Below are 22,050 nucleotides of genomic sequence, written 5' to 3'. Positions count from 1 at the left end.
CCCCAAGAATAAACCATTTTCCTCATCAAACCCTCCTAGTATAAGTCATTATCCTCATAAAAACCCACAAATAAACAATTTTCTTCCTTAAAAGCCGAAAATGAATTTTTTTTCCTCAAGAAAAACGCAAAAATAAACCACTTTCCTCATCAAAAACTACGAATACATCATGTTCCTCATTTTCAAAAGAACCAAAACTAATTTCTTTTCCTCATCAAAACGCCGGAATAGACCCTTTTTCTCATTAAAAAAACCCAGAGAATAAACAATTTTATTCGCCAAACCCCAAGAATAAATAGCTTTTCTCACAAAAATAAACAAGAATAAACTAATTTCCTCACCAAATCCGCCAAATAAACCATTTTCCTCACGGAACCACAACAATAAACCCTTTTCCTCACAAACCCAAGCACAACACGGGTATTTAAACCAGAATATTCCAAAATTTCTCCGATTTATGGGAATTAATTCCCGTTCCCAGAGCTCCGAGCGGGGTTTGGGCTCGACCCCTCCCCCCTCCCCTCACCGTCTCCGCCGCCGCTCCGGCTCCGGCACTTCCGCGTCCGAGCGCGCGCGGCCTGCTAGCCAATGGGAAGCGGCAGGGAGAGAGAAACGACCAATAGAAGTGAAGGGGCGGGATCACAAGGAGGAAAGGGGGCGTGGCGCTGCGGCAGGCCCCGCCCCCTCCCGGCCGGCCTGGGGGGAAGGCGGGAACTGCGTGAGGGGCGGCGGGTTGGGGGTGTTTGCATGGACCCAAATCCTTTGGGATTCCACTGTCCTAAAGCCCTATGGATCCTGGAGTATGTGTCCCCATGAACCCAAATCCCAGTGGACTCACATGTGTTTCCATAGACCCAAATCCCTATGGATCCTTGAATCTGTGTCCCTGAATCTGATCCCTGAATTGTGAATACACAAGTCCCTGTGTATTTGGGGTGTGTGTCCCCACAGACCCAAATCCCAATGGTATCACATGTGTTTCCATGGGTCCAAATCCCTGTGGATTCATGTATGTTTCCATGGTCCCAAAGCCCTTTGGATCCTGGAATGTGTGTCTCCATGGACCCAAATTCCTATGGCCTCGTGTGTGTTCTAATGGACCCAAATTCTAATAGTTCTTTCCATGGACCCAAATCCCTGTGGATCCTTGAATCTGTGTCCCTGAATCTGGTCCCTGAATTGTGAATACACAAGTCCCTGTGTATTGGGGGCATGTGTCCCCACAGACCCAAATCCCAATGGTATCACATGTGTTTCCATGGGTCCAAATCCCTATGGATCTGTGTCCTAATGGCCCCAAATTCTACTGAGTTCACATGTGTTTCCATGGGCCCAAATCCCTGTGGATTCATGTATGTTTCCATGGTCCCAAAGCCCTTTGGATCCTGGAATGTGTGTCTCCATGGACCCAAATCCCTATGGACTCATGTGTGTCCTAATGGACCCAATTCTAATAGTTCTTTCCATGGACCCAAATCCCTGTGGATTCGCATGTGTTTCCATGGACCCAAAGCCCTATGGATCCCTGAATCTGTGTCCATATGGACCCAAGCCCCTGTGTATCCAGGGTATGTGTCCCCATGGATCCAAATCCCTTGGGATTCGCGTGTGTTTCCATGGTCCCAAAGTCCTATGGATCCTGTTGTGTCTGTCCCTGTGGACCCAAATCCCTATGGACTCGTGTATCATAATGGACCCAAATTCTAATGGGTCTTTCCATGGGCCCAAATCCCCGTGGATTTGTGTTCCCACAGTCCCAAAACCCTGTGGATCCCTGAATCTGCATCCCCATGGACCCAAGTCCCTGTGTATCTGGGGTGTGTGTCCCCATGGACCCAAATCCCAATGGATTCATGTGTCTTTCCATGGACCCAAAGCCCTATGGATTTGTGTGTGTCCCCACGGACCCATGTCCCTATGGATCCATGTGTGTGTTCCCATGGACCCAAATCCCTATGGATCACGAATTTGTGTCCCCATGGACCCAAATCCCTATGGACCCATTTGTGTCCCCATGGCATGGCCCTGTGATCCTGCACAGCTGTGTGTCCCCAGAGCCCTCTGTCCCCATGGCCTCATGCCCCCACGGCTGTGTCCCCACATCCTTGTACCCATTGTCCCTGTGTCCCTCTGCCTTGTGTCCTTCCTGGGTGGCCCTGCCTGCCACAACACACCCCCAGGTGTCCGCACTGCTGCTGGGACAAGGGTGACACACTGGATCTGGGACTACCAAGCCACCTCCCCCACCCTGGGGACCTCGAGGTGGCAGCAGAGCAAGGAGGGGATACCAAGTCACAGCAGCAGGGTATAAATATTGGCTAAATAGATTTATTTTCATACAAAGAATACACAGGTCCCCCCTGCCGGGACACCCCGACCCCAGAGGACACCCCAAGATGTCCCCAGCCACTGTCAGGCTGGCCACCACCTCAGTTGGCTTTACTGGCAGGATCTGTCCCCATTCCCAGAGTTTGGTGACAACTCTGGGTCACCTTGGGGACATCCCCGTCCCCTCTGGGGCCACCCTGCTGCCTGTATTTACCAGGTGCCTACTCAGGGCACCCAGTCACAGGCCACTCTGCCTTGTGGGACAGCCCCACACTTGGTCCCCTGCTCCCTTGGTCCCATGCTGGGACACCTCTGGACATTTTGGGGTCCCCCTTGTGCCCTAATACTGTGGCTGGTACAGACACTCCCTCCCCCCATGCCATATGTACACGCTGGATAAAAGAAGAAAATACAGGTATTTATAGCAGGGGAGCAAAATACCCCCCTAACCCCCCCAAGAAGTGTCCCCTGTGTCCCCATCCTGGTGCCTCACCACCAACCAGTCCTGACACCTGTGCCCAGGACGGAGGTGGCCGGTCCTGCCCCATCCTGGGCCAGCTGGGCCCCTGTGCCTCAGTTTCCCCATCGGTCATCGGGCTGCCATGGGATGGTGGGACATTGAGAACGTTGGGTGAGGAAGAGCCACTGTGGCCACCTTGTGGGGACAAGGACGTGGCCATGAGCCCCAGGGAACATGGGATGAAGCTGGAGGCACCTGGGATTGAAGCCAGAGCGTCCCACCTCCCGCCTCACCCCCGTCACAGGCACAGCTATCCAAGGCCCCCCTTCATCCCCGAATTTGTCACGCTGCTGTCACCCAGCCCTGGGCGTGGTGGGAGGTCCGGATGTGGCCACCCCACCTCCCTTTGTGGCAGGAGAGGAGGTGGCTGGGGGAGCTCCTCAGCTCTGAGTCCCTCCAGCTCAGCTGCGTTTGGTGACCATCTGCCGGTCCCTCTTCTTCTTCTCCATCAACCTGGTGGGGAGCAGGGTGGTGGCCTTAGGGACCCTCCCCAAGAAAGGCATCCCAAAGCCACAAGGAGGGGACAACTCACTTGCGGTTGCGGACTTCAGTGAGCTCCATGAGCCGCTCCTGGGCCGCCCGGAGCTCGTCCAGGCGCTGCTGGTAGCGGGAATCGCAGCCGTTGGTGCGCTCATAGCTGGAGACCTGGCTGGAGAGCTCGCTGGCACGGTCCCGCAGCTGCTGGATGGACGAGTAGAGGTTCTCCTCATCTTCCTCCTGCTCCAAAACAAGCGTGTGAGGCTGGTATGGTGGGCAGGACATCCCAAAGAGTTGGTTCTCCCTGTTTCAGGTTTCCCAAGCTGCCTGGGCCACCTGCCTTGGCGTTGATGATTTCGATGTGGATGAGGAGGGAGGCGAGCTCCAGGTCCTCGGTGTAGCTGTTCTTCAACGGCACCGACCGATAGCCTGGACACAACATCACAACACGAGCTCAGCACCACAGCAGGGTCCAAGCCCCTCACCATGGCCAGGACCCCAGGGAGATAAAGATGATGATTGCAGGGGTTTGCACTAGAAGAACTTTAGAGGTCCCTTTCAACCCAAACTCTTCTATGACTCCATGACTTAATGATGGAGGTCATGATGATAATGATGACAATGCAGGAGAGTTGGACTCGATGACTTTTAGAGGTCCCTTCCAACCCAAACCCTTCTATGATTCCATGACCCAGTGATGGAAATTGCGATGATGACAGTTGCAGAAAGGCTGCACTATAAAATCATTAAAGGTCCCTTCCAACCCAAACCCTTCTATGATTCCATGATCTATGACGGAGATGATGCAGATGATGATTGAAGGGGATTTGGACTGGATGATCTTTAAAAGCCCCTTCCAACACAAACCCTTCTATGATTCTATGACTCAGTGATGGAGATCACGATGATGACAACTGCAAGAGCATTGCACTAGAAGATCTTTAATGGTCCCTTCCAACCCAAACCCTTCTATGATTCCATGATCTATGACGGAGATGATGCAGATGATGATTGAAGGCGATTTGGACTGGATGACCTTTAAAAGCCCCTTCCAACCCAAATCCTTCTATGATTCCATGACTCAGTGATGGAGATCACGATGATGACAATTGCAAGAGGACTGTACTAGATCTTTAAAGGTGCCTTCCAAACCAAACTCTTTTATGACTCCATGACCTAATCATGGAGATCATGATGATAGTGACAGAGATAATAATGACAATTGCAGGGGGGTTGGACGAGATGACCTTTAAAGACCTCTTCCAACCCAAACCCTTCTGATTCCATGACTGTGATGGAGATGATGACAATGATGATGATGATGATGATGGAAAGACCATACCTGTTTTGAGGCCCTTGACAGGGAAAGTGGCTTGTGCCAAGAAGTTGGGGTCACTGAACATGTCCTCCTCATACACCACGAAGCGGAGGAAGGCAAACTCAGGGTTGTTGATATCAAAGACGAACTGCTTGAAGAGCCAGACGGGGTTGAAGCCATTGTCAGCTGTGGGAGAGAGCACAAAACCCAGCCCCATTACCCCCATGTCCTCTCAAGAGGATGACAGAGGGCAGAGTCAGTGTTGTCCCTAAGGGTGGGGACATCACCTGTGTGGTCTCTCACCTACAACATCCGTCTTGTTCTTGCTGTTGTCATACTCAGAGCCGCAAACCTCCACCTCCACGAAGGGGCACACGATGCTCCTCCCGTTCTTGGGCAGGTGCCGGGCACCGAGGATCTGTGGGAGAAAGGGGAGGAAGAAGAGGATGAGGTCTGGCCACACTGGATAAAGAAGAACTCCCAAGAGTAACAAGCTCCATGGAGCAAATACGTAACTGGAACAAGTAAAAACCACCCCTGGTTGACCCAAAAATAAGGAAGGAGTTCCCATCTTGATGGTGACCACCTCAAGGTGGTCTTGCTGTCCTTGCACACTTGCCTGCAACTGGACTGTGATGGGCTCCACAATCTTCAGGCTGTTCTTGTCGAAGGGGTCGAAGGTCTCGTCCCTCATGATGTCTGGCTGCAGGACGTAGCCGCTGCGGCCACCGAGCATGAAGAGCGCCTGGTTCAGCTGCATCGGTTTGTCTGTGGCCGTGGGGACAGAGCAGATATGAATGTGGGGCTCAGGGACCTCCCCAGGGTCCTTGGTTAGAAGGTCCTAACCTGCAAACCCAACTAAGAGCCCCCAGCTGTGGTTGGAGGAGGGATGAAGATGAGTTTTGCATGAATCACCCAAGGATTGCATGGAGATATCCCCATCAGGATGAGGAAAAAGACTTGAGAGCATCCAAACCCCCCTTGTCCCCACCAGGACAAGGACAAAGGTTGGAGACATCTTTTAAACCACCCCCTGCATCCCCATCAGGATGAGACACAGGATGGAGGGCATCCAAACCACCTCCTGTGTCTCCACCAGGATGAGGACAAAGCTTGGAAAGATCATCCAAACCACCTCCTGTGTTTCCATCAGGATGAGGACAAAGCTTGGAGAGATCATCCAAACCACCTCCTATGTTCCCATCAGGATGAGGAAAAGGCTGAAGAGCATCCAAACCACTCATGCCCCCATGAGGATGGAGACAAAGGTTGGAGAGATCACCCAAACCACCTCCAACATGACGACCCAGGGCAGAATCATTGGGAATGGGAATTTTGAGACAACCTTCGGGGATGAGCCCAACAACAACCCCAGGAGCAGGATTTACCGGGAGTCTGGAAGTTGAGGGCCACGAGCTGGCTCCCACAGATCCACATGGGCAGTGGGTCATAGTTGGAGGAGTCCAGGCGCTGTCCCTTGGGGTAGATGCGGCTCAGCTGGCGGCGGTTGTACTGCAGGAACTTCTTGCCCTTGCTGCGGTTGGCGTATTTCTCCGCCTTGGTCTCGGGGAAGGAGGACATGTCCCGGTAACACGCCTTGTCCGTGCCAATCTCTGCAAGCACCAAGTGGCCATCAGGGAAGGAATGAGGCCTGGATAGCTCTTCCCACCTGCCTCTTTCCACGCTTCATGCCTTTATCCCACCTCTCCAGGACTTACTGTCCTCATCGAATGGCACTGGCCGGCAATACACAACCAGCTCGGAGAGCTCCAGGGCAATCTTCTTCCTCCGCTCCATGATCTTCCCCTCTTGCATCTGCACCAGGAAAAACAGGAGCTGCAAGTCTTCCCCCAGACTCTTCCTTTGGAGATATTAGGAACAATCTCCCAAGAGAAAGGGACCATCCAGCCCCGTCCTCTGCATCCCCTCACCCTGGCGTCGGCGTTCTGCGTGGCCTCCCGGATCTTGGCCACCCACTCGCTGAGTTCCTCCTGCGTGTCTGCGGCCACGTCCAGCGACTGGGCTGCGTGGGACATCTGCTGGGAATGGATGGTGAAGACAAATGGTTTGGAGCTCCTCCCGTCTTTGGAGATAACTATAAGGACATCAGAGGGGGGCTTTACTCGAAGACATTCCCAACGGATGGCTCTGTGGAGCAAACGAAACCTCAGCGGTCCCGCTCCCGGGCCCCCACCAGCCCCTCCTGGCACCCCACCATTTTTTTCAATGTGTGGCTTCAGCTTTCCATGCTGAAACACGTCCTTGGAATCAAGGGAAAATGTCCCCTGAATCATCTGGACATCCCAATTCCTCCAAATTCCCCCCAAATCCATAAGTAGGGACACTCACCGACGTGGCAGGATGGGACATCGATGAAGCCCTTCAGAAAGTTCCCCAGGGGGCTGTTTTCTGATGACTACAAGAGAGGAAGGAAGAGGTAAAATGGGGGAGGCCTGTGGGTTACAGGCAGCCACCACCCAGCCCTCTGAGCTGGACAAATCTGAGGAAAAGAAGGGAAAAAACATCCAGGAGCATCACCCCAAGAGCTTGGCTGGAGTAGGACCAGGAGCATCCCCCAGATTCTGGATAAAGGTCTGGGCTGGTACAGGGCTGGGAGCATCCCCCAGATTCAGGATAAAGGTCTGGGTTGGAACAGGACCAAGAGCATCCCCCAACTCTATGGGACCAGGAGCAACCCCCAGATTCAGGATAAAGGTCTGGGCTGGTACAGGACCAAGAGCATCCCCCAACTCTATGGGACCAGGAGCAACCCCCAGATTCAGGATAAAGGTCTGGGTTGGAACAGGACCAAGAGCATCCCCCAACTCTATAGGACCAGGAGCATCCCCCAGATTCTGGATAAAGGTCTGGGCTGGCGAAAGGCTGGGAGCATCCTCCAGTTTCCAGGAAAGGATCCAAGCTGGAGTGTGGCCAAGATTATCACCCAGCCTCCAGAGAGAGATCAGGGCTGGAACAGGACTGGGAGCATCCTCCAGCTTATAATAAACTGTCTACGTGGGAGTGGGGCCAAGAACATCCCTCAGCCTCCAGATAAGAATCTGGGCTGGAGCAGGAGCACGAGCATCCTCCAGTCTCAGGGTAAGGGTATGGGCTGGAGAGGACCAGGAGCATTCCTCAGCCACTGGATAAAGATCTGGGCTTGTACAAGATTTGGAGTATCCTGCAGCTTCCAGAAAATGGTCCAAGCTGGAGTGGGGCTGGGAGCATCCCACAGCCTCTGGATAAAGATATGGGCTGTAAAAGGACCAGGAGCATTTCCCAAGTCCCAGAAATAGGTCCAAGTTGACGTAGGGCCAGGAACATTCCCCAGACTCTGGATAAGGGTCTAGGCTGGAGCAGAACCATGAGCCTCCCCCAGCCTGTGGATAAGGATCCAAGCTGGATCAGTATTGTGAGCATCTCCCAGACTCATGATAAGGGTCTGGATTTGGTCAAGGCTCTTGGGACCCTCCCGTGTCCTCACTACCAGGATCCCAGAGAGGTGTCACTCACAGCCTCATCCTGCTCCTGCGCCTGGGTGCTGACGATCTCCTCCACGTAGTTGGCCGGGAACCAGAGCTGCTTCTTGCCCCCGTAGTCCCCTCGCCACCTGCAAGGGGTGAGAGGATCAAGGAGAGCGGACAGATTTTGGGGAGGGGGGGACGGGGGTGTCCCTGCTGCATGCAGTGCCAGGGGGTGGTCGGAGAAAGGGTGGGGGGACAAAGAAGGAGGCTGAGTTAAAACCCGCTGTGGGAATACCCGGGGTGTCCCCTCCATCTCTCGCCCATGGTGACACCCAAGTGACAGCTCTCACCAGCCACCGTCCTGCTTGTCCACGTTGTGGATGATGGCCTGCTTGCAGAATGACAGCTCGTCCTCCCGTTGTGCTTTGTAGTCATACAGAGCCTTCACCGTACACTGGGGACACCGGGAGGAGGGACACGTGTGTCACCACCCAGCGCCTGGTGACACACCCAGCCCAGCCCCTTGAGCCCCCACAGCGGAGTGTGGGGGATCCTGACCCCAAATCATGGCATCACAGAATGTTATGGGGTTGGAATGGACCTTAAAGGTCATCACATTCCAACCCATTCCACCATGGGCAGACTTTCCACCAGATGCTCCAAGCTCTGCCCAGCCTGGCCTTGGGCACTTCCAGGGATGGGGCATCCACAGTTTCTCTATTCCAGTGTCTCACCACCCTCACAGTGAAACATTTCTTCCTAACATCTAACCTGAATTTCCTCCATTTTGTATCCATTACTCCTTGACCTATCTGCAGTTCCTGACAAAAAGTCCCCCTCCAGCTTCCACTGGGATGGGTTAGAGGGGACAGGAGGGCTGGAGATGCCTGTGGTCCTGCAAGATCACCACATTCAGAGCAGATCAGGGTCCTTTTTTGGGATCCCCAATGGTTTCTCCTGGTGCACTGGAGGGTTAATCCTCTGATATTACCACAATCTCTGGAAAAACCCCCTCTGGGTAAAGTTTTCCTCTGTGTGATCTTACCTTGCTGCAAAGGGACCATTAAGGCAGCAGCACTGCTGGACCATGGGATTGTAGGATCACAGGAAAGGAGCCTTAGGGCTCCAGTCTAGCCTCTTCCAGGGTTAACTCCAAAATATGTCCAGTCACAAAAACCCCCAAGGGGGGAGACTGAGTCAACTCCAAGAACAACCAAGTCCCAAAAACCTCTGAGGATGGAGACTACCACCTGGGAGCTGACCCTAGACCTGCTTTTTAAGGGTTTCCCAGTGCAAAGGGATTTCCTTGCTATTGGGGCAAACTTCTGCCAGGTCCCTGCTCCAGGCTGGAGTCATTCCAGCCCTGTCCCCCGCCACAATGTGACAATGCTGTCCACAAGTGATGGTGATTTGGCTGGGTCCACTCCAGCATCACCTGAGGGTCAAAGAAACGGAGCACAACTCAACCATTTCTCTGGTCAGCCATGCTGGGAGGTGTGGATCTGAGGAAGAACCACCCAGAAACCCCACCACTTGAATTGCCATATCCCACCATCGACCACCTCCCCAGGACACCAGCTTGGCCCCTTACCCTGGCCATTGGCATCTTGTTGGCCTCTACGTAGAAATGAGGGGTCCGCACCTCATACAGGGCTCCATAGTCCAGTTCCTGCGAGGAGAAATACCTGAGGGGGTCACCTGGCTGTGGGCAGGGGCTATGAGGGGATGAGAGGAGGCTGAGTGGCATCTAACATCCCCTTGCAACTTGCTGGAAAAGGGAATTATGGTGGCGTTTTAATGCTGGGTTATGACAGTGGAATGAGCTTGGCCAGTTCCGGTTGGGCTCCAACCAAAATTCTGGAAGATGGTGGAGCCGAGGATGGGGCTTGGTTTCCTATGGCACAGAACCCCCACCATCCATAATTGCTGGGAGAACTCACAGTGGTGCCCATCTTCTCCAGGGTCTCCTCGTTGATGGGGTAGCGCAGCTTCATCTTGCGGTACAGCGGGTGCTTCTCGTAGTAGCTGATGAGGTCCACGAGGCTCTCGAACTCGGCCGAGCTGCCCAGCATGAAGAGCCGCCCTTCCTGCTGGATGCGGCAGTGCTTGATCTTCCCCTCCGCCCTGGGGCCAGGAGAGATGGGAATGGGATGGGTGAGGGGTGGCCAAATCCTGGCTCCATGACGGGGATGGGTGGGAGGTGATGCTTGGGGATGCCACCAAGGTGAACACCCTGAGGATGTCATAGAGAGGGTCTCCCCTTCATGACACATGTCCCACTGTGTCACCCACAGCAAACCCTGCCACCTAGCTCGAGGTCACAACAGATAGGTTATCATAAATCCTCAGCTTGGCCAAACCCAAGTGGCCTCGTGGTGTCCCCACTCACCGGAAGGAGATGGCGTAGGAGTTGGGCTCGCTGCGCTTCCGCACCAGGAACGCTCCATCCCGCGGGACCCGCATCAGCATGTGCTCGGCCTGGAGACGCGTCAAGCTGGCGTGGTACCACCTGCCCAGGGAGAACATGGACACTGGGGACTGCCATTGGCCTCACCACACCCTGCTGGGGCTGGAGGAGGCTGGTGGACCCATGGGATCGAGGGGATGGGGATTGGAAGGATCCTCACTCTTTGCTCTCGTGGGCGTTGGGTTGGGGGACAGGGTCGGTGAGGCGCATCTCGAACTCGTTGCAGCGCAGCGGCACCTCCCGGTAGTGGCAGATGAGGCTGTAGAGGCTGTCGAAGACCAGGTTGTCCGTCAGGTAGAACTTGGTGGCCCCAGCCTCCTGCCTCGAGTGGATCCGGCAGTGCTGCACCCGGCTGGACCTCCTGCCATGGGGGTGGGAGAAAGCCAAGTCAATCTGGGTCCACATCTCCACCATCCCACACTTTGGGGTCTGCACAAAAAGGTGACATTTCTCCCAAAAAAGCCATTCCAGACACCAAACCAGACACTGACTGGAAGGTCACCCAGGAAAGGGTAGGATCCTGCCTGCCTGCTGGAGCTCCTACCAGAAGGAGAGGGTGTAGTCGCCCACGAAGGTCTCGCTCTCGCGCACCAGGAAGGTGCCGTCCTTGCCGCCCGTCTCGGTGCAGTACTCGTGCAGCAGCTTCTCTGCAATCTGTCGCCCGTCACGGCCACCCCCGAGCTTGCCGTGGAACCACTTCTCCGTGAAGTGCAGCTCGTTGTTGTTGAACTCCTGCAAGTTCATCCCAAAGTGGGTGTTGTCACCCCGTCACCCTCCCCACGGAGCTGTCGCCTTGCCCTGTGGGCGCGTCCTGCCCCTCACGCACCTCCTTCTGCTCCACCTCCTCTTCATCCTCGTTGAACTGGTAACGGGATGTCTCCTCTGAGTAGTAAATCTTGTTGCTTGTCAGGACAAAATAATGAGGGCTCCAGGTCTGGGAAGGAGGAAGAGCATTGGTGGGGTGAGGAAGAGGATGACATGGACAGATGGAGCTTTGGGATGGGGTTTTTAATCCCTTTCTTCCCCCTCACAGCATCACAGTGGTCTAGGAGAGCCCATCCCAAACCCCACTGTCTGACAGGTCCCACTTAGCCCCTCAGGGCCTCACTTACATGGTCGATGGGGTCTTCAAGGTAGAGAATTCCATTCTTGATGGAGTTGCTGATGTCGTTCTCTGAGTAACTGGCGGTGGAGACCTCCTCGTACAGGTTCCCTTCGACCAGTTTCTTGTGCTGAGAGACACCCAGGGAGGGGAGCTCAGTGGTGGCCATGGGTCACACTGACCTCCCAAGCCTCAGGAACAACCTCCCACAGGTACCTTCCCACCATCCCTTGTTCCTCTTGACCATCTCTTGGTGTAGAACCCGACACAATCTGTGCCCCTCCTGCAGAGAGAGGTTTTGCCTGCTCCACACCTTGATTAGGATTTTCTTCTTGAGCTGGGTGGGCGAGGGCAACTCATCGGCGTTGATGTCCACTGGCTTGGTGAGGAGCATGTCCCCAAAAACCTTCTTGAAGTGGCAGGCCATGTTCCTCTGCTGGACAATGCTGCAGTGGTCTTCGATGGAGAGGATGATGGGGAACCTGGAGCAAGCAGGTGGGAATGGTGGCCTCAGATGAAGGTGAGGGAGATTTTCCCAGAATTCAGAGATCATTGGGGGAGCTGGGGCTTACTCAGAGGTGACGAAGGCGTGCTCCTTGATGGTGTGCAGCACATCCAGGAATTTGATCTTGGAGGTGAGCGTGTGGCCGTGGTAGATGATGGGGAGATCATCCGGGCCATCCCAACAATCCACTGAGAAGGAAAACCCCTTGGTTAATTCATGTTTGCCATCAACTACGTGCTGGGAACCACTTTTTTGAGCACCCAAATGACAGGGAAAGATCCTCTGCCCTGGTGGCATGGGATGGGGGCAGGGAATGGTCTGTTTGATGGGACATGAGGGGTTCCAGCATCCCTGTGAAGGGCTGGAGGGACTCACACTCGATACAGCGGCAGCCCATCCGCAGGCACCGGGCATACGCCTCCAGGGAGGACTCACTGGAGAACTGGTCTCCTGTCAGGTACCTGCAGAGGAGAGAAAAGGATGATGGGATGCTCATGGATGTCCCTGAAGAACGCGCATGTGGGGAAAATTCCTTACGTGTTGTGGGATGAGGAGATCCAGTACTGGGACAAGGGGTGGTTCATCTCCTCAGGCACCACACGCTCGTACTTAGCATCCATCACCATGTTTTCCTTGGAGAAGAGGTATGTGAGGAACTGGTGGGGGGAGAAACAGAGAGGTCAGAGCCTGATGGTGCTGGGGAGATCCCTGTGGGGACACTGTGTGGGGCCACCCACCTCATCCAGCTGGAAGGAGGGCTCCGACGCGTCGTTGGAGCTCTCCTTGAGGTAGGAGCACATGTAGTCCCGCACCACGCCCACGTCACTGGCCCAGGATTCCTGGGATACAAACATGGCTGTTGTTAGGGGGGGAACTGGGCTGGAGCATCCCATGTGGGCTCCTCAGGCTGCAGAGTTCTCAGGGAAGCCCCACCTTCTGGTCATGCAGGAGGAACTTCTGGAAGTCGTAGAGGGACACTTGGCACAGCTCAGGGCGGTCCACATTCCTGGGACAAGGAGCAGACACCAGTGAGGAGCAGGAGAAGGAATTGGGGTAGATCCCACGGCAGAGTTGAGGCCATCAGTGCCCATCTGCATCTCAGCCTCCCCATGACCCCCATTCCCACCAGTCCCCCGTTCCAGACAATGCTGGAATGTGCAGGATTGTCCAAGGATACTGGGAGAAGGGCAGGGTGAAATGTCCCTACATCCCTGGCAGCTGCCCCATCTCCCATCCCTTCCCACCCCTTCTCCCATTTCTGCTTCTATCCTTGCCTCCATCCCAGCTCCCATCATTGCTCCCATCCCTTCTGCACGCATATTCCCATCCCTTCTGCACCAATATTTCCATCCCTTCTCCCACCCCTGCTCCCATCCCCTCTCCTATCCCTTCTCCCATTCCCATTCTCTGCTCTGCCCCACAGCGTGGCTGTATTTCCCACTTTACAGATCCAACTCCTGGATTATTGACTGGGATGGGAGCTGGGAACTCACCGCAAGGGGAAGGAGAGCTCCAGCTGCTCAATGACCTGGAAGGCAGACAAGGGGTCCAGGCTTAGCTGGAGGGGGACACATCCCACCAGGATTGGGGATATCTGGGAGGCCAAAACATGGATCTTACCGACTTCTGGGCATCAAACATCAGGTTTTTGTAGAACTGGATGAAGTGGGAGAAAGTCATCTCATTCCTGGCTTCCACTTCCTGTGGGAGACAGGGCTGGATGAGAGTGGGGCCACTCCATTGGAACCAGGGACCACCAAGGTGGCCCCAGCCCATGTGGAGCAGGTTGAAGAGCATTTCCCTCATAGCTGGGATGTCCAGAGGGTCCTTACCACGAGTTTATCCCGCAGGAATCTCATGTTGGGAACACGATAGTTGACCTGGGGCAGCATGGCCTTCAGGTCCTTCACTGTGATGCTGCCAGAGGGAAAATCAGAGTCAGGGTACTTCCAGATCCCTGGATGAGTCTCAGCTCCCAACACCAAATGTCCCACCCCAAATCTTGGTGCCTGGCATAGGGATCCTACCCTCCTGGCCTGTGGATCCCTGCAGTGGCACAGGACCCAGGGAAACTGTGGATGTCATATTCTGGAAGGTGTCCAAGGCCAGGTTGGATGGGGCTTGGAGCAACCTGGTCTAGTGGAAGGTGGAACGAGATGATTTTTAATGTCCTTTCCAACTCAAACCATTCCACGATTCCATGTTTCTGAGATTAATTACGGGATGGCTGGCATGAGTGTGAGCAGAGGGATGAGGAAGTGCATCCAAGAACCAACTGGGCACTCTTAAGAAATCATCCTACTTGGAGGTGATGCCCATTCCCATTCCCATAAAAATTTAAGTCCAAATTCCCTTGGTTTGGGAAGATAATTATGGGCTGCATTAATGGCCTGGCCCCTCTGGCACTGGTGAAAATGCGGCACTGGGGATGGATCCCAATGGTCCTCACAGTCACAAGGATGTGACCTGTACTCAATCTCTGATTTTTGGTGCCTTCAAGCATCCCAAAAACCCTGGTGCTCCCTTGTCCCACAGACCTCACCCCCAGCCTGGCTCAACCTCCAGATTTGGGATGCAACAGGGGGAACATGGTTCTGTCCAGCTGAACCCACTGTGCTGGTGGCTCACCTGCCTTCCCTGGCCCGGTCCATCCCATCAAACTGCTTCCGTAGCCACCTGGGAAGGAAAGGATAGACAGACAGTGCTCAATCCCAAAGAGGCCCAAGCCCAGGGCACGTTTTCTTCCCAAAACAGGGACCAGGAAATGGGATCTGCTGGTCCTTCCTCACCTCTCGATCTGCAGTGGGGTTTGGGCTCTCTGGGTGTCAGCCACCAGCCAGTTGAGCCCCGTTATCCATAGGTTGATGTCCTCCTCGCAGAAAGCTGTTGGAGGAAGAGGAGGGCGATGAGGTTGGCATGGGGATGATGGGATGTTGGGAAAGGGGTGGGACCCCAAGGACGGACACAGGAAATGGGGAAGGATCCAACTCACCGGCCACACTGAGGGTCCGCAGCCTGAAGTCCATCCCGTAGAGGATGATGAAGCACATGGTGTAGTCCAGCTTGCGAGCATCCTCGGGGTAGCGCTCGAAGTCCCGGGAATTCTTCCCCAGGCGGATCTCCTTGATCTCCCGAATGTCGACTGCGGGGAGAGAGGAACACGAAACTGTCCCCTGCCACCACAGCCTCATGTGAGCGGTTCAGGGAAGTGGGAATTCCAGGGGGACATGAGTCTTCTGGAGAACCTCGTTGTCAGGATGGGATACCCTCAGGAGTGTGTGATGGAATTATGGAATTGTGGGTGCTGTGGCCATGTGGCTTTGAGGGTGACATGTCCCCAGTGTCCTCCAGTGATGTGGTTATGGCATGTCCATTCAGGGAGCCATGATCCCTGTGGCACTTCCCATTGGAGTGGGATGGCATCAGGGTGTCATGGCCTTACGTCCTCAAGGGATCCGTGTCCCAGGATGTCCCCAGGATGGGGTGTCCCAGGATGTCCCCAGGATGGGGTGTCCCTGCAGTGCTGCTGCAGCTGAGTGCCCCACCATGGACGCCATGGCCACGTGTCCTCCAGGGAATCGTGTCCCCGGGATGGGGTGTCTCCATGGCACTGCCCGTTGGAGTGGGATGGCATCAGGGTGTCATGGCCTCACATCCTCCAGGGATCTGTGTCCCAGGATGTCCCCAAGATGGGGTCCCTGTAGCTGTGTGAGAGGACCAGGATGACATAGCCACGTGTCCTCCAGGGATCTGTGTCCCAGGATGTCCCCAGGACGAGGTCCCTGCAATGTTCCTGCATCTGAGTGACAACACCATGGATGCCACGGAAAAGTCTCATCCAGGGATCTGTGTCCCAAGGACAGGGTGTCCCTGCAGCCCTGCCTCCATGTGCCTGGTGGCCTCATCCCTGTGTGTCCTCCAGGAACTCGTGTCCCCAGGACGTGGCATCCCGACAGCACTGCCCACTCTTTTCCCAGCTTTGTGGCTGCCACACGTCCTCCAGGCTCATCCCAACCAGCAAATCTCCAGCCACCTTGTCCTCCCCAAGCCAGACCCTGCGCTGGGATAGGCTGAGCTCGTGTTTTCCTTGGAGAACTCTTCCCAAAAGTGGCAATTTGGAGCCCCGGCAGCTGGGACTGCAGGGCGTTGCTTTCCTGCTGCTCTGCTCCCTCATTATCCCGCTAAATAAAGCTCCAACAGCGGCGGCAGGGCCGGGTTTCCGGACCACGCTCTTCCTCACTGCTACTCCACCAAGGGATATTTCCAATTTTCCCAGTGGACACATCCCACTGGGAGCAAGAATAATAACATAATATTAGGAACAACACACAAAATTGTTCTTGATCCCACAACCGTCACCCCCCGGGCAGATTTGTCCTCTGGGAACGAGCCACTGACACCGGAAAGGGCTTTGTGTGACCCAGGGCGGCCGGACCACCTCGCCAGGGGTATTGTCCTGCCGAGGAAATGGGTCATTTCCCGGAGAATTTCCAGCCTGGCTGCGTTTCCGATGTGGTGGTGGGGAAGGCTGCAGACGTGCCTTGGTGGAAACCCTCAGCCGAATCCGAAGCGGGGGGGATCCAAAGGGGAGAGAAAAGCTGAATGCGGGGATGAATAAGGGATGGGGGGAGGAATTGGGCTGATTAAGCAAGAAAAGAGGGGAAGAATGGTTTTTCTTGGCGGAAAAGCTCCGGAAAACAGTGGAGGCTTTATCCAGCCTTCTTTTGCTGGATGAGCGCAAGCCAAATTTCACGGATCAGGGTGGGATTTTAGCACAAGTGACACAGAAGAGCTCTGCACCCCAGCACGAGCTGTGTTTTGGGACAGGATCTCAAGGAAAGAAACTCAGTTGTCACTGCATGGCTCCCGTGGCTCGGAGCAAAGTCTCTTCCATAAGAACAGGCAGATTTTGGGGATAAAAATGGGTTTATAGGTTAAAAAGCAGCCACTCGAGCCCAAACCTGCCCATCCACGGGGTACCAGGGAGTGGTGAGAAGCCAGTGGCCACCATGGCTTTGCTAACAAGTGGCAATGCTGCTACTCTTTGGATTTAACTCCTCCAGGATCTGGCCTTGCACCCGAAATCTGGGAGCTGTTCCTAATTCCAGGAATGGTTTGTGTTGGAAGGAACCTTAAAGATCATCTCATTCCAGCCCCTGCCATGAGTAGGGATACCTTCCACTAGACCAGGCTGCTCCAAGCCCTGGCCTTGGACACTTCCAGGGTACCAGGAGCAGCCACAGCTTCCCTGAGCAATCTGTGCCAGGGTCTCACCACCCTCACAGGGAAGAATTCCTTCCCAATATCCCATCTATCCCTGTCCTCTGGCAGTGGGAAGCCATTCCCTGTGTCCTGTCACTCCATCCCTTGTCCCAAATCCCTCTTCAGCTTTACTGGAGCCCCTTTAGGCACTGGAATGGGCTGTGAGGTCTCCCTGGATCCGTCTTTTCTCAAGGCTGGACATTCCCAGCTTTCCAGAGCAGAGGGGCTCCATCCCTTGCAGCATCTCCATGACTCCCTCTGGACTCACTCCAGCATCTCCATCCTGCTCTTGGACCCCAGAGCTGGAGGCAGCTCTGCAGGTCTCAGGGGCAGAGGGCAGAATTCCCATTTTCCTGCTGCCTATGCTGTGGGATGAACATGGGGAATTTCTGGGCTGCCAGCAGCAGTTTTTCACCCACTAACACCTCAAAATCCTTCTCCCCCAGGGCAAACAGCCCATTCCCATTGAAAACCAGGGGAAAAGGGAGCGGCGAGGGGCTGCACAATGCACCCGAGCAGCAGCTTCCTGGAAACCACATCTGCAGCGGATTTGCCTCGATCCTGTCAGAACTCTGTCTCCAAACTCCTCCCCGCATTGTCTCCATTGTCCTGGGCGATTAAAACACTCTGGAAGTCGGTTCCAGCTGCGAAAATCCCTTTTCTTTTCTAATGCAAAGCGAGCGGCGTGGTGCAAAAAAAAAAAAAGATTTGGAATGGTGGGGAGATGATGGAGAAGCAGGTCCTGCCCGGTGCGATTTTAGGGATGCTGAGAGGCTGGGAGATTTTTTCGGGCATTAAGAGGGGAGCAAAGGGGTTGGAGGGAAAGGTTGTGCTGGGAATTCCTGCTGGCCTGGGCACTGGGGTCATCCCTTCGTGCAGGATGTGGCAGCTCAGACCCTCCTGGACAGGGGGAAATTGGAAAACCGTGTCCTGCCGGGGATCCTGTGGTGTGGTTTAAAACCTGGAATAAAATATTTCCTCCTTGTCTAACAGTGATAAATCCCAACTGGATTTTCTCCTCCCAAAAAAGTCCTAATTCCAATTGTTTGCCATTAACGAGGCTGGAGGTGTCATCAAACCACCTCTCCAAAACCCTCCTGGATTTTTCACGCTGCCTTCACCCCCCTTTCTTTTCATTTCTTGTAAAAATCCTTTTTTTGGGGGCTGTTTTCCACCAGATTCCTCGCACTGGGAAGTGGGGTCTGCTGAGGGCGACGAGCTGGAAGCCCTCCAGGATGAGGTTAATTTTGGAGGCCATGCTCCAGGCATTCCCAGGCATGGACACAATCCCAGGCGTGGACACGCGGACACGCGTCCAGAGGCTGCTTAACAAAGCGTGTAATTATCCTGGGGGTCCAGGGGAGAGGCAGGATCCGTGTCCTGGCCCTGACAGCCCCTAACAGAGACATCAGCACTTCCCACTAATCCCTCTGGCTTGAAGGGGGGATTTAAAATGGTCTGGGCAGGCGTGAGGTCTGGGAGATCCCGATGCTTCCATAAAATCACAGAGAGTGGGAAGACAGGGATGGAGCAGGGGGTGAGGATGCTCCAGCTCAGCACCAGGATGGGGATTTCTCCCACTCCAGACTAGGAAAAGTGAATGGTGGGACGGGATGGCCGGATTGCACATTTCCAGAAGGATTTGAATCCTTTTTTCATCCTTCTGCATGACCTTGGAGGATGCCTGCTCATTCCCATGGGGGAGATTGGGCTGTTGTTTGGGAAAAGACAGATCCTAAGGCTCTAGAGGGGAAACTGAGGCACAGCATTCTGAGCAACCTGAGATCCTGACCTGGCAGTGCAGAGAGCTTCCGGAAAAAACAAGGAGCTAGAAATGCATTATTTCCATGACAAGTTCCGCTCCATGAGGACCTAAAATACCTCTCCGAAACTGGGTGCCCTTCCCCCCATCACCTTCTGCTCCCACAGATCTGCTCCTGTATCCAGAAAGTCCAGACAAGCATGGATCCTGCTCATGCCTGTGCTCAGCTCTGAGTGCCACCCTCCTTTTCCTGGCTCAAATCTGGAATTCCACCTTGGGATCAGCACCTCCAAGCAGGAGCTGAAACTTCCTGAGGATTTTGCTGGATCTTGCAGAGAATCAGGAGTAGGTGGTGATTTTTTAGGGGGGGTCATTGGTGATTTTGGAGGAGCCTCTCCAGGAAAAAGGTACCTCCCAAACCTCTGGGGTGGGTTTTGCCATCACCCAGGTGAGGTGATATTCCAAAACTCATTTCCTTCCCTGCACAGGGATGAGGTGATGGTGTAGCTCCATGGCACCCCAACCTTCCTTCAACTGGATTTTTTTGCTCAATTAAAGCTTTGAGGTAATGAGCACCAAGACATGGAGCCCCAACAATTCCCACTGTTGGGAGAACATCCCAACAACCTCCTAACCATCACACGAAAGGGTGATTTTTATGGATTCTCCAGTGGGGTTTTGGGGTTAACAAAGCACCGTGAGCAGGAACAGGGATGGCCATTCTTTTCCCTCCTTGCCAGGGAAGATATAAATCCCTGGGGATGAAACAGAAGCAGCTTGATCCCACAGAAGAACTTCCAAGGTGGGATGGAGGAGGTGAGGGGTGCTCAGCCCAGCAGCTCCTGCTTTTATGGGAATCACCCCATGGCCAGACACCCTGAGAAGGTAGGACATTCCATAGGGGTGAATATCCCACTGTGGTAGGACATTCCATAGGGGGGAACATCCCACCATGGTAGGACATCCCCCTGTGGCCAGGAATTCCACAATCAGTCACCCCACCATGGCAGAACACACCATCACATCCAGGCACCCCAAAAACTGTCACACCATCACTGTAGGACATTCCACCAAGACCAAGCACCCTATAACCAGTTACTACACCATGGAAGGACATCCCAACACAGCCAGGTACCCCACAACCCGTTACCCCACCACGGAAGGACATCCTACCACAGCCAGGAACCCCACAACCTGTTACCCCCCCATGGAAGGACATCCTATCACAGCCAGGAACCCCACAACCTGTTACCCCACCATGGAAGGACATCCCACCACAGCCAGGAATCCCATAACCAGTTACCCCACCACTGTAGGACACCCCAACACAGTCAGGCACCCCACAAACAGTGACCCCATCACACCTGGGAAACCTAGCACGCCAGAACCATCCCCTCCAGGGCTGTAGGACACCCCAATAGACCCAGGCACCCCACAGCCAATTACCCCACCACTGTAGGACATGCCACAAAACCCAGGCACCCCAACACATCCAGGCACCCCACAATCAGTCCCCCCATCACAGTATGACATCCAAACACATCCAAGCACCCCAGAACCACTCACCCCACTGTGGCAGGACACCCCAACACGCCCAGAACACCCCCAGCCAGTCACCCCAATACTGCTCAGCATCCCACCAGCACATCCCCAGTCCCCCAACACCGCTGCCACTGATACTCGCCTGTCCCCCCAATCCTCCCAGTTCCCCCCAATCCTCCCTGTCCTCCCAATCCTCCCTTGTCCTCCCAATCCTCCCTGTCCTCCCAATCCTCCTTGTCCCCCCGATACTCACTGTCCCCCTCCACCTTCTCGGGCGTCCGGCTCCAGATGATCTGGCGCGTCTCCAGCTTCACCTGGAAGGTCCTTCTCTCCGGCCTCTGCGACTTCTTCTGGTAGAACAAGGTGAGGACGGTGCCCATCTCCAGGCAGCGCAGGATCCTGCCCATGTCCCCCGGCTCCATCCTGGTGTCCTCCAAGAAGCCATTGACGCTGTTGTGCCTGGCCATGGACATCTTCACTGCTCGGCCATCGCCCGGCGGAGCCGCACAGCCGGGATTGTCTCATGCAGGAGAGGACGGAACCAAAGGGCCGAAAGCTTCCCCTGGGGATTTTTCTGGGATCGCCCCGGGCGTGGGTTTTCCTCTACGGACGAGCGGAGCACGGGCAGGACGCGCAGCCTCCGGGATTGGCGAAAGCGGGGAGGAAAAGGCCGGGCTGGAGGTACCGTGACCTTCGTGTCACCAAGGCTGGATCCGGCCCTGGCGCTGGCATCCAGCGGCGCTGGGAAAAGACAACGCCGGCCTTGCTTGCGGATGAGTTTTTTTGGATGTGGGGAGGAGGAAAAAAAATCCAGCCCCACAAAAAAAAAAAAAAAAAAAAAAAAAAAGGCAAAAAAAAAAAAAAAAAGGCAAGTCACCCCAAAAGTGATGGTGGTGAGGTGGCAAAAATCCTCCTCCTTCCTCCCTCTCTCCCCGGCCTCCGGGCCGAGCGGGGCCGGGGTTTGGGAATGGGGTGTCGGGAGGTGTTGGGGAAGGTTTGGGGAGCAGCGGGATGGCGGTGGGAAGGGATGTGGGATGCGGGGTTGGGGTGGTCGGAGGTGGGTGGGGAGGTGGGATGGGGGGGAAGGGGAGGGGGTTCCCACAGCCCGCCCGCCCGCCGCCCCTTTTTTTTTTTTCCCCTCTGCTGCTCCTTAATTTCGGGCTGATGAAATGGACGCCCGGAGGAAACTGCAATCACACATGGCCGGAAAGAGATCAGAAAGGAATTTAAAAAAAAAAAAAAAAAAAAAAAAAAAAAAGATCTTGGAGAAAGGAAAATGCGAGCGGGGAGGAGGAGGGGGGGG

General features: G+C 54.7%; 1 protein-coding gene across 1 annotated transcript; it reads right to left on the bottom strand.

Annotated features, from left to right (window-relative positions):
- Nucleotides 1–2,308: 2,308 nt before the first annotated feature.
- LOC131094282 (1-phosphatidylinositol 4,5-bisphosphate phosphodiesterase gamma-1-like) lies at nt 2,309–21,815 on the bottom strand. The gene is made up of 32 exons (XM_058041858.1): nt 21,001–21,815; nt 15,174–15,323; nt 14,971–15,064; nt 14,810–14,857; nt 14,014–14,098; nt 13,802–13,882; nt 13,675–13,709; nt 13,115–13,187; nt 12,919–13,020; nt 12,719–12,837; nt 12,557–12,642; nt 12,249–12,369; nt 11,990–12,158; nt 11,687–11,806; nt 11,401–11,508; nt 11,119–11,306; nt 10,735–10,935; nt 10,497–10,616; nt 10,048–10,231; nt 9,699–9,776; nt 8,458–8,561; nt 8,157–8,253; nt 6,993–7,059; nt 6,575–6,738; nt 6,362–6,458; nt 6,032–6,256; nt 5,263–5,411; nt 4,947–5,061; nt 4,668–4,829; nt 3,666–3,754; nt 3,381–3,565; nt 2,309–3,301 (listed from the first exon to the last, which is right to left on the bottom strand). Exons 1-32 carry the CDS (start codon nt 21,218–21,220, stop codon nt 3,250–3,252), a joined length of 3,888 nt encoding a protein of 1,295 aa, XP_057897841.1. The 5' UTR covers nt 21,221–21,815; the 3' UTR covers nt 2,309–3,249.
- Nucleotides 21,816–22,050: the final 235 nt, after the last annotated feature.

Source organism: Melospiza georgiana, chromosome 1 (genome assembly GCF_028018845.1).
Source record: "Melospiza georgiana isolate bMelGeo1 chromosome 1, bMelGeo1.pri, whole genome shotgun sequence".
Classification (NCBI taxonomy): Eukaryota; Metazoa; Chordata; class Aves; order Passeriformes; family Passerellidae; genus Melospiza; species Melospiza georgiana.
The sequence above is the reverse complement of the archived record's forward strand: the minus strand, read 5'-3'. Positions and strand labels throughout refer to the sequence as shown.